The sequence below is a fragment of the Bidens hawaiensis genome, unplaced genomic scaffold (assembly GCF_021521415.1).
Source record: "Bidens hawaiensis isolate Kalapana, Puna unplaced genomic scaffold, B.hawaiensis_p1.1 tig00022178_1, whole genome shotgun sequence".
Classification (NCBI taxonomy): Eukaryota; Viridiplantae; Streptophyta; class Magnoliopsida; order Asterales; family Asteraceae; genus Bidens; species Bidens hawaiensis.
The window spans coordinates 320,676-336,778 of NW_027493443.1; the positions used below are offsets into that span (position 1 = coordinate 320,676).

Below are 16,103 nucleotides of genomic sequence, written 5' to 3' on the forward strand. Positions count from 1 at the left end.
TCTGGCCTTTCATGGCATCATAAGTTCATAACCACCATAAGCTTGTTTATTAACAAGCCGAACCAAACTCCTCTTTGTAAACAATTCGAACCGAGTTAGCTCATTTTGTAAACAAACTGATTCCAAGAAGCCAGTTGGTTGCCCTAGTGGCACATGGCATCCTTAAAATCATTAAAAGCCACTCTTATGAGATAAATCAAGAACAGATTTTCAAAATTTAATCTGAAGTTTTGGTGATAAAAAATAGCACATCCAAAAGGAGTGAAATAACTCAAATAAGCATTTTCTTTTGATTTGAAATGAAATACATACCTATACGGCTATACATGCATGTAAAACAGTTTAAATTTTAATCAATGTTTTCATAACCGACCAATTTATGTAGCCATTTTTTATCTACCATGTATGGTTCTAAGTTCGAAAACCATTGTTTTTAAGGGGATATTTGGATGAGCTTTTCAAACTTGTTTATTTGCTTACTTAATATTTCACAAACCTCCTCCAAAAGCTTTAAAATCAAGTTTTTCAAAAGCGTTTTTGCTTTTCAAAAATCAAATAAGCAAAATTTAAAAAGCTCACCAAAACGTCCCCTAAATATACGATCACATATGTGATTTATCAAAAAAAAACGACTGGTGACATATTTTAACTTAGCTAACATATAAAATCTTAAAATAAAAGAGGTCTGTACAATGCTTTACAGGCAAACTCTATGCAATAATCCTAACCCTTAGTCATACCATACCACCCCAACATCAAAAACTTTGGATGAAAAATGAGGCTACAAAAAGTCTTCAAATAAAAACAACAAATCAAGAAACTCAGGACGAATTCACCGGTCAATCTTCTATACGTTGGATCTCACCCATCATTATCCGATTGCTGGTAACTTTAAACCCTAAGAGTGCTGGATCGATTTGCCTCCCTTTTTTACCTTTTTTCTTTCCCGCTTTACCCCCTTGTCCATCTGCACTTTCTAAAGCCGCAGCCGCAGCAGCAGCGTTACTATCTACCTTCTTAGCATTGCTTTTAAGCATGTCACTAAACGACGCTGTCTCCGACACGTCAGTGTGGCTTAAAGATGACGTTCTCCTAAACCGAACATCCTTCTTGCCACCTGTAGCATTCTCGTTCGCTTGAGTTACCACGTTACCTACCGCTTCCCGTCTCACCCCTAACATTAAAATTTTATATATTTTAACAAACAGATAATGTTATAAAACTTAGACGTTCGAAATATATACATACCTTCAGGAGGGATATTAATAGGAATACTCCTCCCTCTAATGTCTGAATTCGATGCCAGCTCAGATAATCCTTCATGTGAAGAGGCTGCATGCGGGACCGGAGGGCGTTTCAACAAAATATTTTCGGGCCTTCTAGATGGACCGCCTGTCACCCTGCAAAACGAAGTAAAAAAACACACATTCTTAATTAAAAAAAAGGTTTTAAGATTAAATGCAGCTACTGTGTGGAGTTAATTTTCCTTACCGATCTTTAACGTCTACTGAAAACGAATCAGAAGGTCCGCCACCCTGCTGAGTCATCATACCTTCTTGAGTCTCCGCTAACTGGCCCGGGATCTCTTCATGGGCTTTAAAGCCAGCTATTGTGTCATCAATGGTTGAACCAAGACTCGAGCCGTAAGATCCAACACCAAACGGCTGATGGTTCGGTCCACTGTTAATATCTAATGGGTCAACGGGTTGATTGGATGGCTTCTGGTGTAGAAGTTCCATCAGCAGTCTTTTTGAAGTGTCGTCACTGGTCCCACTTGACATCCATTGGCTTTGTTCCTCTGAGCTTCTTCTTACTTCCATTTCTCGTTTCTGTTTTTCATTAATATGTAACTGTTGAATCCTTGATTCCATCCAGTCATTCGACATTTGTCCTTCCATCGCATCCAAATGTGAGGACCGGAAATTATTAGGATTTAATGAATTGTTGGATTGATGGGAGTGAGGAGTCGAAGAGAACCGGCCCGCTACATCAAGATTGATTCCCGGACCACCACCTGGCATTGACAACGACCGTTCAAATGTTAACGGGTTCGGTTCGTAAAGCCCTTGCTGAATTCGTTCCTGCATCGAGAGGTTCCGTTCAAGCTGACTCAAATCTGAAGAACCAAGTCCAGGTGAGTTGACTCGGTGAAACCAGTCAGAACCGAGTTGCCTTTCTTCTTCCATTTCAGCCCTCTGCCTCAACGCCAGCTGTCTCAACTGCTCGCGTTGTAGCAACTGCTGCTCTAAAGATGAGACGTGTCCGTGTTTAGCACGCATCATCATCTCCATGAGATCATTTGTTTGACCTTGATGACCGTAATTCGCTTGCATCAAATGCTCACGTTGTTGCATTTCACTTAATATTTGCTGCTTCAGAAGCATTTGATCGAGGACGTTGTGAGACCTCGCAACATCGGGTCGTGACCTCTGGTTTTGAACCAGTTGTTCAAGCAGCATTTGTTGTCTAGACTGTTGCTCTTTTAGTAACATTTGTTGTTGAAGCTGAATCTGCCTTTGTTGTTGCAGTTGTTGTTGTTGCAGTTGCTGTTGCAGTTGTTGCTGCTGTAGTTGCTGCTGTTGCTGTTGCTGTTGTTGCTGCAACTGAAGTGCCAAAAAGTGGTCAATATCTTGACCGGAAAACCGTTGTTCATTCAAATGAGAAGAAGATAAAAGATTATGCTGTTGAAGTAACTGCTGCTGGATGTGTTGAGACCTAAGTTTCTCTGCTAAACCAAAGTGATTAGCTTCTTGATTCATGTTGGATGCTGACATGGCATCTTGATATAAGTTACTTTCAGAAAGTGTATTCCTTCTGTAATCAGCTACATCACTGACAGGGTTCATATGTTGCGGCTGCTGAATGCCGCCACTAAATGGTATATTAGATGGCGGTTCTTTTCTTAAGCTTGACCCTTCAAGCTCAGACCACAATAACCCGAACGGGTGCATCTTATTATCATTCTGGCTCGGTACACCAGGTTCTGTTAGGTCAGTAGGAAAAGTGTGTTTCACATAGCTTTCCGGCTTTCCTGGAAACACAATTTCTGAAATGAAAGAAATATAATGAGTAACTAATAATGCATAATTAACTTATAACCAAAGTAAGGCATTTAAACTAACCTTCATCATGGAAACGTTGGCCTTCGGAATATGATTTTGCAGATAACCCATTATTACCATTTAACTGCCAACGAGGATCTTCGGTTAAAACACCCATTTCAGAAACAGCAGGCACCGCCATGTCAGCGTCAGTGGTGTAACTGTGTGGGGCTTTTAGGTGTGGCATAACATCTCCTAATTCTTCAAACGGAGTTCCTTCAGGTGCATCTACCACACGAACGGGTAATTCCGCCCCAAAGAACCCTTGTTCAAACCAAGAAATGATGTCGACCCCAAGAAACGGGCCCTGAATCTCACCTTGCGGGTCACAATAAATTAAACTTAACTCCTCGGGTGGAACACCACTAGCCAAATGTTTGTTTATGCTACCCCTTACTGGCTGCTGCATATTTCCAGCCCAGTATTGCTCGGAAGATGCTGGCATGGCAAAGAGCGAGTTTGAATTGTCAGACACCTCGTTACCGATGACATCATCAAACAGCTGATGCTTCACAAAGGCTGAATCAGCAACTTTAGAATCAAAAGTATCTTCGTGATTGCTGAGTACAAATCCACTCTTTGACCTTGTTATATTCCCTTCATATGATTCCATTTCTGGAATTCTTTGCTCCACTGAAACAAGGTTGCAAAGTCGTTTTTTAATAATCTGCTAACAAGTGATAATTAGTGAATACCTGAAAATAAAAATCTCTGAAACTCACCATCTGTTAAGTTAGTTTTAGGAAGATTAAAATGCAGAGTACTCTCAGCTTCTGCTTGATTAATCATTTTCTTTAAATCATCCAATTCTTCCACCGATGAGAAAATATCAGCATCTTAATACAACAAAAAAAACTTTACTTCAATATACAAAAACTAATCTTTAAATAAAAATGTAATCTCACTTGTCATTAAGATTAATCTTTATTTACCTGCAATATTCTCGGGTTCTCTGGCCTTAGAAACTGAATTGTAGGACACCTCGCTGTTGGTAATAATCCCCTTCCATATGTCACCAAGAATAGCCTGTGACAAAATACATGAGATAAATAATAATAATAATAATAATAAAGACTGTAACAAAACTGTGATGATACTTTAGCTGCTTAGCATACCTCCTCATCCTTATCCGGAGCAACAAAAGCAAGTGGTTCAACAACAGTTACTTCTGTTATAGGAGATACTTGCTCAATGTTGTCAGGCGTGTTAACAAAACACGGGTCAAGTTTCTGCGTACGATATATGTCAAGAAGCTTTCCCCTTGGATAGAAAAACACACCAGATGAAGTAATCGCCTTTCCAGGAACGCTATCATTGGTTTCTGTAGACCCTGCAGATGAAGGCCTTGCAAGGGGTCCACTAGACCTGCCACGACCAACCGTGAAACCCGTGGTTGGACCATCAGACCGTCCTTTCTCCAGCCCAAACCCTGGTGCAGCCCGGAAGGAACCCGGTGCAGTAGAATTCGCCGCCTCCAGCCTGTGGCGCGGCCTCCATTTATCACGAGAATCAGGATCTCTCTCAGATGTCAATCTTACAGTACTTGAATGTGTTTGTTTTTCACCATGATTATCTTCTTTTTCAACATCTGTCTTCTTTTCAACCCGAGCTTCTTTGTCTTTTTCATCTGGGCCCCACCTAGATGACCATTTGCTATCACGCCTGGCTTCATGGTTAGGATTACGAGTACCAGCATCATGCCACCTCTCATTGGTAGGTGGAGCCCTAGTATCAGTGGTGTCTCTACCGCCATCAACACGGCGGTTGTCGGTTTTCCGGCGGTCTCTTCTGCCAAGTAAGCCTGTTTCTCTTTCTTCTTCCCGCCAACGGCGCGAATTTTCAGTTTCATTTGCAACTTTCCTCCAATCTTTCTTGTCATCAGTGACATCTGGACGCCTGTCCTTCACATTGGAATCAGCAGAAATTCCAAGAGAGAGAGAACTTGGTGCACGCATTTCCTGTGATAATATTAAAAAGAAGAAACCTTTAAGAAAATCAAAATCTTTGAAAGAAGATATCATTAACTATTATCCACTAACTTACCATCTTACTCTCATTTGGTTTAGCATAAAGCCACTGAGGAGACAGGGGAATGCTGCTATCCAGACCTGCATAATCTTTAAAAAATCAGGCATAAAGCACAAAAGTCATAAAAGCTCAAATAATCTATACTTAAAAGAAGGTGGCGCTACACAAAGAAAAAAAGCCACTTCCAAACCATTACTCAGATAAGCAAAAACTGCACTGCAAACCATGTACAAACCCCACCTTTGGAATCATCAAGTAAACCCAGCATCTTATCCTCGTCATTCCCACCTGCAGTTTCCACTATCAAAAATGATCAAATCATTACAAGATTAAAAAAACAATATGAGCATATAAGTGGTCAATGTGTATCAACTATCAAGTAAATAATTTAGAAGAATAACTTATATGAAAATCTCATTGAAACTTCAGCTAAATAACATTAAACAGAGGTTAGATAAAACAGAACATGATTACAAACCCATTCAATCCATAAAAAAATCCTTTTTATCATCTCTCTTTACACGAGTCTCAGGCTCTGAAACAAGCAATTATAAGTTAACAAGCATTATTCACAGCAGCAAGATGTTTAAGTTGAATAAATCAGTTTCGTATCAATGTAGCTAAACTTCAATAACAAAAACTGTTCCTTGTGAGCATCAATTCCCTAACAATTAGCCACGCAACGATACAAAAATGAACTAAAATTCCATACAGATTCACAAAATACATTATCCTTCGAATTATAAAAAAAATGCAAATGAAAGAATTCATAACTAGCACAAATCAATGCGACAATAGCCTGCAGTTGCTAAAGCATACCTCTGACTACTAGTATACCTGTGATACGTACCTTATCAGATAATATAAGCGAGGAATGAGTAAATAAAAGAGTGAAAACACACAGTTAAGATTTTTATATTAAGATAATAAATGAGATCCGTCACAGATTTACAACACACATATATATAAGCATCGGTTTATTAATTACATGTACAATCACATCTACAATGACGTCAGATTCACACAAAACGTCAAATAATTAAATTCATAAATAGCACAGATCAATGCGACAATAGCCTACAGTTGTTAAAGCAAATACCTCCGACTACTGGTGTACCGGTGATATGTACCTTATCAAAGAATATAAGTGAGATATATTATAAATAAAATCCATTAAATATTTACAACGTGTATGTGACGTGTTGTTAGTTACATGTACAATCGCATCTACAATTACATCAAACTCACAGAAAAAGACAAAGAAATGAATTCACAATAAAGCACAAAGCAATGCGACAATATCCTACAGTCATATAAAAGCAAACAGACATGGTCTAGCATATATAAATAAACCCTAACCTAGCCGCTTTAAAGTACTCAGCAAAGTAAAGATCCGTAAACCCTAACTTAACAGAAAGCAAAGAGTAATCAATGAAAAACAAATTAAAAAAGAATGTTACACTTACAATCGCATCTACAATGGTAACATCAGATTCACACTAAAACGTCAAATAATTAAATCCATAATTAGCACAAATCAATGCCACAGTAGCCTACAGTCATAAAAAAAGTTAATACACACAGTTTAACACGTACAAATCATAAACCCTAACCTAACACAAACCGAAGAGTGAGCAATCAATGAAAATCAAATTCAAAAAAACAATATTACAGATTCACTCAAAAACCTAAAATAATTAAACTCGTAATTAGCAGTTCAACACAGATCATCAATTCAACACAAAAACGTCAAATAAATGAATCCGTAAACAGCACAAATCAATGCAAAAACAGACTACTGACAAACAAAAGTAAACAAAAACAGTCTTAACACATACAAATCATAAACCCTAACCTAACACAACCAAACACGAATCAAAGCGTACATAATTAACAAAAATCAAATTCAAAAAACAATACTGCATATCCAGGTATCCACAACACAAATACACGTACAATCGCATCTACAATAACATCAGATTCACACAAAACGTCGAATAAATGAATCGTAATTAATGCGAAAATAGCCTACAGCCAAACAAAAGTAAACACACACACAGAGTCTATTACATACAAATCATAAACCCTAACCTAACACAACCGAACACAACCAAACACAAACCGAAGAGCAAGCAACCGATTTAAATCAAATTCAAAAAACAAAACTACATATCCACATCACAATCGCATCAACAACTAAACTCGTAATAATAATCATTTCACCACAGATCATCAATTCAAACAATAAAACACAAATCAGTAAACCCTAACCTAACAGCTAACAGATTCAAACTCCTCACACAAATCCGTAAACCCTAGCCGTAGCCGTAACACGAACCAAATCGTAATCAATCAATCAATCGATTAATTAATCAATCGATTAACTAACTAATTAACTAATTAATATGAAATTAAAAAAGAATAAAATGAAATTAAACCTTTCGGAGTCCATGAATCGAGATCGCCAGAGGAGGAGAGATGAAGCTTGCTGCCGTCAGCCATCGGAGAGTGAAGTGAAAGATGAATTGAATCGAAATCGAGAGATTTGATTTGATGTGAAATTAGGGCTTGTAATTGAATTGAATCGATATCGAGAGAGTATTATTATTATGTGTGTGTGTATTGCGAGAGGAGTAAGCACAGAGCGAGAGAGTATTGGGGTTGGGTGGTAGTGAGAAGAAGACCCAATCAACAAATTTGGGGGTTTTTATTTGGGTTGGGGTTACGTGATCGGACCTGGGTGGTCAACCGAAGTGGTCGGGCTCTCGGTTAAGTTGCGTGGGGAGTTTGGTATGTTTAAAGAGCCAATTTAGAGGTGTAGAACCGGAGTTTTTTATTAAGGAACGGGTAGGGACGGGTTTTTGATCGGGTAGATGTGGAACTGGTTTCGTTTCAGTTATGGGTCTGGGTAAGGTTTCTTCAAGGAACTGGTATCAGTTAAGTTGTGTGGTGAGTTCGGTATGTTTTCGGAACTGGATTGAACATTGAGATGGGTTTGTTGAGCTAGTTTAGATAGTTTTTTAACCGGTTTTTTTATTGGGTTTGGGTTGGTTCGGGTTATGGTGGAACTAGTTTCGGTTCAGTTTTGGGTCTGGGTAAGGTTTCTTTGATAAACTGGTATCGGTTAAGTTGCGTGGTGAGTTTGATATTTTTTCAGAACTGGATGAGATAGTCGGACACGTTTGAATCGAATAAACAGGGAACCGGTTTGTATTTGAATCATGTGGGTTTGGGTTACGTGATCGGACTTGGGTGATCAACCGTGTTTGTGAAAGTGGTCTCGGACTCTCGGTTAAGTTGCTTGGCGAGTTCGATATGTTTTCGGAATTGGAACGGACAATTTAATAGTAGGTTTGTTAAATCGAATTAGAGGTGCACCAGGTCAGCAAAGTTAATAACCGGGGTCGGGTTTTTGACCGTTTTTTATCGGTTTTGGGTCGGGTCCGGGTAGGGTTTCTTTGAGGAGCTGGACCGGCTAGTACACGGCAGTTCGGAGTGGGGTACGCTAGTACACGGTCGGTTCGGTTCCGGTCAGGTACGCTATGGGTGATCAAAAGTGCCTTGACCGTCAAAACTGACACGAATCCGGTTATACCTGGGAAGGTGGGTAACGACCATATTATAAAAACTCGGTTCGGGTCCTAGGTGGGTCTATAGGGGCTTATAATTGTTTGTTAGTATTGGAACCGATTTATGCAGTTTATAACCCATTCTTGTAGACCCAGGCCTAACTTCTTGGTCATTGTAGGACTCGGGAATCGAGTTAACCGACCCTATTATACTCCAAGCAGGTATGATTGATTCGGGTTTGGCGGGTCCAACGGGTAAGACCTGGTTCGTGCTCACTCCTAGGCTAGGCTAACAATTAGACCGTTTGTTAAATTGTTTAGTTTTAAACTGTTTATGACGTCGTCCATTTTTAAAGCATGGGCAAGTCCGGCCACCAAACTGGTTTGATGATTGGTCGGGTGATGAAAACAACGCATTTGTATGACTACAAATGTTTTAATTCCACAAACATTAATTCTTTACATTGTCGGACTTTGTATTTGTTATAATTGATGTCTCATGTTATAAGACTTTGTAGTTGTTATAATTGTTGTATATTGTGTTAGAAGGTATAGATCATTTATGGTTAATGGTTATTAATTTTTAGGTGTTGTAAACTTGAATTATGTATAGGGTATGTAATTTTGACATGTTAACAATTTTCTAGTGTCTAGTTAGTTTTAGTAATATACTTATGTAGAATTATGATGTTTGGGTTTTGGTAAGGGGCTAGACCAATGTATTTATGGAAAATGGGCATCTTTTTTATTATTAGGTAAAATATGTATTCCATTTGTGAAGAAATAAATAGTACAATGTGTTTTACTGAACAAATTATAATTATTAATACATGAAACACATATTTAACTTATAAGAGGTTTAAAACCGGTATTAGCAAAAACTCTATCTTTAGTTGCTAAGATTGAACGAACCAAAATGAAGGTGTTTTGTTGAGTGTTAAATGTTAATGGCTTTAAACGGATCATCTAAACCAATTTTGATATGCTCAAGAAATTGTTTCAAGGGATAACAATAGAACAACTCGTTGTACCATCCGAGATACCAAATGAATAAAAATTTAAAGATGAAATAAGTATGTTAAAGTCTTGAAATGATTTGGGTTGTTTGTTACAAATTCATAGGCTATCCTGGTATGTGGATAGTTCTTCGAGTGCTAACTCAACTAAGATTGACACCTGAGTTTTATAATTACATCAAAACAAAACTATTCAATCAATTAATTGCACTAATTGTACGAATTAAATATACCATATTTGCTTTATATTTACAATTGATTAAAATTGTCGTCTTGTTGTACCTTTACCGGTAGAAGTTCGCAATACAAACTTCCATATAAACCTAATGACTTTTTTCCACAATGCACAAATGTTGGATCATGGTGAAACATGCAAATAGCATTCAAAGCTTCTAAAACCATCTTCGAAGACGAGCGATTCTAGACTCAGTTTAGTTTAAAGATGAGAAACTGCTTTTGGAAAAAGTACAATTCATAACAAAAATTGATTATGCGAGCCCCATAACTTTGGTTTTGCTTTTGTGTTTGCATGTTAGCACAAACTTGAAGTTTCTTTTAAAACAATTGAAGTTGTGTTCTCGTGTTTATTTATGATAAAAAAAATAGAAAGAAAGAAAGTTTTCCTCTTTTATTTTGCCATCTTCTCTTTATGTCTACTTTTATTTCCTTTCAAAGCTTTTCAGTTTGAAAGTAAACAAATTCTCTTATATTAATCTTCATTTTCTCTCATTCTTTTTATCCTTTAATGAAACTTGAAAACACCCCTTTAATTTTTTCATTTTTTCCTTATTTAAATAAAACTCAGGATCACAACTACTTTTTTCCATCTCTTTCCTTTCATCCCTTAAATCTAAATTTTTCAACAAGTATTAATAAGTAATCAAAACAATAAGCACATATGTGATGTTGATAATGTTTCTTGGTTTAGCTCTGAGTATGATGACAAGTGAATGCATGTCTTAGATAATTTAGGTTATGCTTTTTTTAGCTTTTTGAAAAACCCTTAATACTTAATTTAAAAGACAAAAACCTAGTTATGGAGATGAGCTTCGAAGAAAAAACATATAGTGTATGATGAAAACCTAGTTGTATAGATAAGCTTCGAAGAAAAAACATACAACATGAAGACAAAATATTGATGTGTAGTGAAGAAAAAAACAAGAAATTTATTTAATCTGTTAGGCTGCAGCAATGAATCGTGTCGAGTGGTAAAAATAGTCCCTTTTATTAAGTTTTTTTTCTATAGGGTTTGTAAGGAAACCATAAATCAATTGAATATTTATCAACTTTTGATCTAATTTCTTAAAGAACAAATTAATGGTTTTTTTAAAAAAAATTGTCAAGTTATTTATAATTACTATAATGATATCACTTAATCTAAATCTTCTAATTTTTTTATCTAAAAAATTTTATTTAACAATATACTATAAAACGATTACAATAAAGTAACAGGCAAACGGGCAACAAGCTGCGCCGCAACCCCTTTTGAATAGCAAAACCAATCCTGCTAAAAACGAAGCTTTGGGACCTAGAAGCCGAAGAGGTTCCGTGTACAACGCGCTGAACCATACTAAAAAATTTCACAGCCTCTGGGGCCAGAAAACCAAATGTATCAAAGGCAAATGGTAGAAAGACATGTTGATTATCTAAACAAGTTTTCTCGTGTTTAACAACTTTGTCCGATTCAGCCTTCAACGCAGCCTGACCCACAACAAACCCACGGTCCCTGAGCCCAACAAGAGGAGACACTCCTGTAAGATCTACACAGGTGTGTTTCCCCCCTGCCCACCCGAACACAAGAATATCAGTTGGTCGTAAAGTAGACCTCCCTTCAAGAGGATCCGTGAGAAAGTTAATAGGGGCCTCCTTTTTAGCAGAAATCCCTGCCCGTTTAAGAACATCACACAGAACATCCCTAACCAAATTATGTCTGTATTTAAAGTCAGGCAATTCTTTGTAATGCACCGCATGGTCACCAAAAGAATCCAAACAGACCTTGCGACAAATTGGGCAAGGTTCATCAGTCGGGAACATAGGGATCACATGACTATCTTAAATGGTTTTATTTTTCTTTCTTTTAACAACGTTTGGAACTATCCACAATACCTGAGTGAATGTTTTTGAGATGGGATGCCAACTTTCCATAATGATTTTGACGTTTCATGTCTGACTCACCTAGAAACACCATTGAGGTGAAAACTTACAATTGTATGAAAACCCTCTTGAGTCAGGTTTCATAGTTTATTCTTCAATCAATTCGATATCAAATCGTCGGTTCATCATTTATAATACGAACGTAACATCGATATCATCAACATATACCTGTTTTAATACATATCTATATCTATTGAAACTATTTAATTACTTGTCATCTGCATCAAGAATATATAAATCTCAATATTATTAATTTTAAGAGCAAGATACTCTATGTGTTGCTAATTGATTTTAATGAAAACCAACCTTATTGTATTGAGCTTTAAGATGTATTGGGGAAAAAAATCAAAACATTATTCTCATACCTAAATCTCCAACCAAGCCATGCACATGATCATGTTCATGAATTATGAGACATCAATAAGAAAATAATTTGGGAACTATATATTTTTTATGTGTTATAAAATTAAAAATGTTTTTTAAGTTAGCGAGTGAGAGATAAAATAAATAAATAAATCAAAAGTTAACAGATAATTTTATAAATATTTTTTTTATTTGCAAAATCTGTTTATTTTAATAAAAGAAAATAATTGTGAACGCATGTCACTTGAAAATTTATTTCTAGCTTATGTTTCATGCTCAAACTATTATTCAATTTTTAGTGAAACGCATATTTATGTCAGTGTAATCAAAACATACCAATTAATCATTTATTCAATTAACTAATTACCTAAATTACAGAGATTAAAAATTTATGAGTATTTATGCCAATATAATTAACATATTTATATATTTAATTAAACCATATTTACTTTTTTTTATTAAGTCAGCTTATATACACTGGTAAAATTTAATAAACGATATTTATTGGTCAAAGATGATAAAGATAAAAAAAGAAATTATGAATGAATAACAATTATATTCTCACATATACATTAAACCTCCATTGATGCATGAAGTTTTCATTCATCTTATCATCTTTTGTTTGAATTCATATTTTTTTTTTAAAATATAGAATTACAACTCATAAATCACTAGGTGCATATTTATTATGAAGAAATTGCGTGAAAATACACCATATATTCATATGAATATTCCATTAGAAAATAAACTTATAAAACCATTTAATTTGATGAAATATAGGGTTTTTTTAAAAAAAAATATTAATCATTTAATGTATATAGCTTAGTATTTATTTTAAACATTCTGTATATCATACAGGCTCTAAAGCTAGTATATTAATTAATTAAGTTGCAGTCTGGTAATAGAAAAAATATGAATATTTGTTTTTCTCTTTCATTAGTTCTTTTATTTTCTAAATTAAAAAAAATGGAAGGTGGGAACACATGCTTTGGACGTGTGTCCATATTTTGTTTTAGTGGTGTAAACGAGTCGAGCCCGAGCTCAAGCTCGGCTTAGCATAAACGAGCTTCCCATACAAGCCCCGAGTTCAAGCTCTTAATACAACTTTACTTCAGTTATTTTTATCGATAAAATAAGAAATACAGTTTATTAAGAGGACTAATTACTTAGCATACTTATTCAATACACAAGTCCAAATAAGTTTTCAATCTAAAATAACTTAAAATGAAAGCCCATGTGATACGAACCCGGTTATTCAAGTTTCTACTTGAACCTAATTGACCAAGATAATTCTTAGATTAACATTTGTTTATCATTTATATTAATATTAGGTTTTTTTGTCTTTGTTTAGCTTGTTGAAGTTTATGTATATCATAATTAGGTTTTTATCTTTGTAACTGAAGACCTAATCCTTCTTAAACTGGATTACAAATTGTTAATTTCATATGTGTATGACACATTAATATGTACCAATTTTCTCTTCTTTTTGAATTAGGAATCTACCAAACATTGGTCACCTCAAACCAAACCATTAGGCCTATGCTCAAACAATAATCCATCTTATCTAATCTTGTATACCTAGATTGAGTTTTAGATACAAGGTCCACCTTCTTAAAGGCAACAACGAGTCAAGGAGAACGATGGATCGTTCATTTGGTCTCCAGTAATCCATATCATAGCTAAGCATGTAGTAGTGTTGATCACATTCGACTTGAGCAATTTCTTAGCCCAGTTTCCTTACATATAGATTTCACAAGAGGTTTCATCATACAACCAACTTGCAATAGAGGTTTCATCTATTTGTATATATACGCAAATACGTGAATTTGAATTAAGATTAGGATTGTCGAAAGGATCATCTAGACATTAGTGATTTCCGATTAATGGCATGAGAGAAAATTAAACAAACTTAAAGTCATAACCTAGTGACTGGTGAGACCGGTAAGCTCTTGTGGTCTTAATCAATACAGTTACGTTATTAGGTGTCCTCACCAACCGGTCTTACAACCAATACGAGAGAGGGGTAGATCATTGAATGTCTCACACCAAGTGAGTGATGCTTAGAATTGATCCTGAAACCTCCACAACAAAATCATGGTAACAACATAAAATATTTTATAGAATATGTGAAATGAGATGTGGAAAATTGGATTTAGGAATATAAAGCTTGTCTTGTACATAGGAGTCATAATTATTGGTAGACTGGTCCCGCACTTGTACTAAAACCCTCCGTGACCAAACATAAATTTGGTATAAGGGGCCATCTCAATAGATTTAGAAAACAAAGCAAACTTAAAATCTAGCTAGGTATTTTAAATTATAGAAAAATACGAAGTTATACATTTTATCATTAATTTTATCACTAAATTTTGATAATAACTCAATATTTTTTTTAGATAGTTAAGTTTTCTCTATGTCGTAATTTTACAATATATAAACTAGGTGTAGGGTGACAGGCTTTTACTGGCTTTCATTTTAGAGATAAACTTACGGTCCGGTGTTATACGACTGGTTTTTGGTTGAAACCAACCAAACCATATCATACGGTTTGAAAATTTCTAAACCAACCATCCAATATTTAGAAAACTGACCGTGAATGAATTTGTTAGCCAGTCTAGACAGTATCACGATTTCAAATCGAACTATGAACACCCCTAACTCCCGTTATAGTAAAAAAAATGATTCAAAAGTTTTAGTTTAAACTAATTTATATTATCACCCACCCAAAATTATATTAAAAATTTAGTCCTGAAATAAAGTAGAAGTTGAGGGACTAAAAATGTGAGTTCAACTAAGTTTGTGTTTAGGTTGGTTAAGTTTTTGTCTAGAAAATAGGAATTAGTATTATAGTATGTTTATGTTTTTGTCTAGGTTAATTAGGGTGTTTAATTTTTTTTGTCTATAAAATAGATATTAGTATTATAGTATGTTTATGCTTTTGTCTAGGTTAATTAGGGTGTTTAATTTTTATTTTTTTTAACAATCAACAAACAAGAGCTATATTAAAACTAGCAAGATGCTAAGAGAATTACAAACATCAACATCAAAACAACCACCAAACCAAAAACAAAAACAATATAGGCAAACCAACAAACAGATTCTACACTTCAAAACAATTAGGGTGTTTAATTGATTGTTCCTTTTCGTGTGTGTATGTGTGTGTGTGATTTTTTTGCGAGTTTAATAAAAGTGTCGAACTTTTGTTCAATTTTGTTGTTCGATTAATATTTTCTGTTTTAATGGAATTAATAATAAAGGAGTGAAAATCAGAATTTGAATGGATTTCGTGTGTTCACATCTTGCTACATTGTACATATACAACATTAAACGGGCAAAAAACATGTAACAAACAAAATTTCACTTCTAACTAAACAATGAAATTACAACACTAAAACTATCATCATATTTACATAAGTCCAACATTTTTATATGTTTTCAATAGATTCTTGAAGGCTCCTGTTGTTTGCTTCACAGTTGATAGAGCTTGTATGGCATTCATTTGAGTCTCAACCTTCTCCGTACCTTGTTAATAAAACACTTAAAACGATTAATATTCGACCATTCAATGTCGGTTTAAGTTGTGTTTTATGGTGCGTAAGTTAAATGATATAACAAAGAAAGACAACTCATAGTTCAAAGGGATCGACGTGGTGTGGTGGTAATATGTCTTGACACTGTGTTCCTGAGTATGGAGGGTTCAAATCCTATAGATGTATGTATATGTGGTTTATAGATGCATTTAGGAATAGATAGTATGTCGTTCAAAATAAATAATCTATTAAAAAAATACTATATTATGTGTATTGAGCTTTGTTAAAAACATAATTAGTTTTATAGAGATCTCAAAAACCACATAAAAGTTTGTATATTTT

General features: G+C 35.1%; 1 protein-coding gene across 2 annotated transcripts; it reads right to left on the reverse strand.

Annotated features, from left to right (window-relative positions):
- Window positions 1-669: 669 nt before the first annotated feature.
- On the reverse strand, window positions 670-7,987 carry LOC143564946 (uncharacterized). 2 transcript variants are annotated; one of them, XM_077052082.1, is made up of 10 exons: window positions 7,568-7,987; window positions 5,370-5,417; window positions 5,145-5,209; window positions 4,217-5,059; window positions 4,034-4,127; window positions 3,824-3,937; window positions 3,123-3,734; window positions 1,492-3,046; window positions 1,249-1,400; window positions 670-1,174 (listed from the first exon to the last, which is right to left on the reverse strand). In XM_077052082.1, exons 1-10 carry the CDS (start codon window positions 7,629-7,631, stop codon window positions 840-842), a joined length of 3,882 nt encoding a protein of 1,293 aa, XP_076908197.1. In that variant the 5' UTR covers window positions 7,632-7,987; the 3' UTR covers window positions 670-839. The 2 variants fall into 2 exon arrangements, with proteins under 2 accessions (XP_076908197.1, XP_076908196.1); XM_077052081.1 differs by having other exon boundaries at window positions 5,370-5,429.
- Between the last annotated feature and the right edge of the window lie 8,116 nt (window positions 7,988-16,103).

Bases quoted from the DNA above. Each gene is read 5' to 3' on its own strand.
- LOC143564946 (XM_077052081.1), bottom strand. From the start codon at position 7,631: ATGGCTGACGGCAGCAAGCTTCATCTCTCCTCCTCTGGCGATCTCGAT. The intron at 5,060-5,144 runs GTAAGTTAGTGG...ATATTATCACAG, and splicing joins AACCAAATGAGAGTAAGATG to GAAATGCGTGCACCAAGTTC. The intron at 3,735-3,823 runs GTGAGTTTCAGA...ACCTTGTTTCAG, and splicing joins TAAAACTAACTTAACAGATG to TGGAGCAAAGAATTCCAGAA.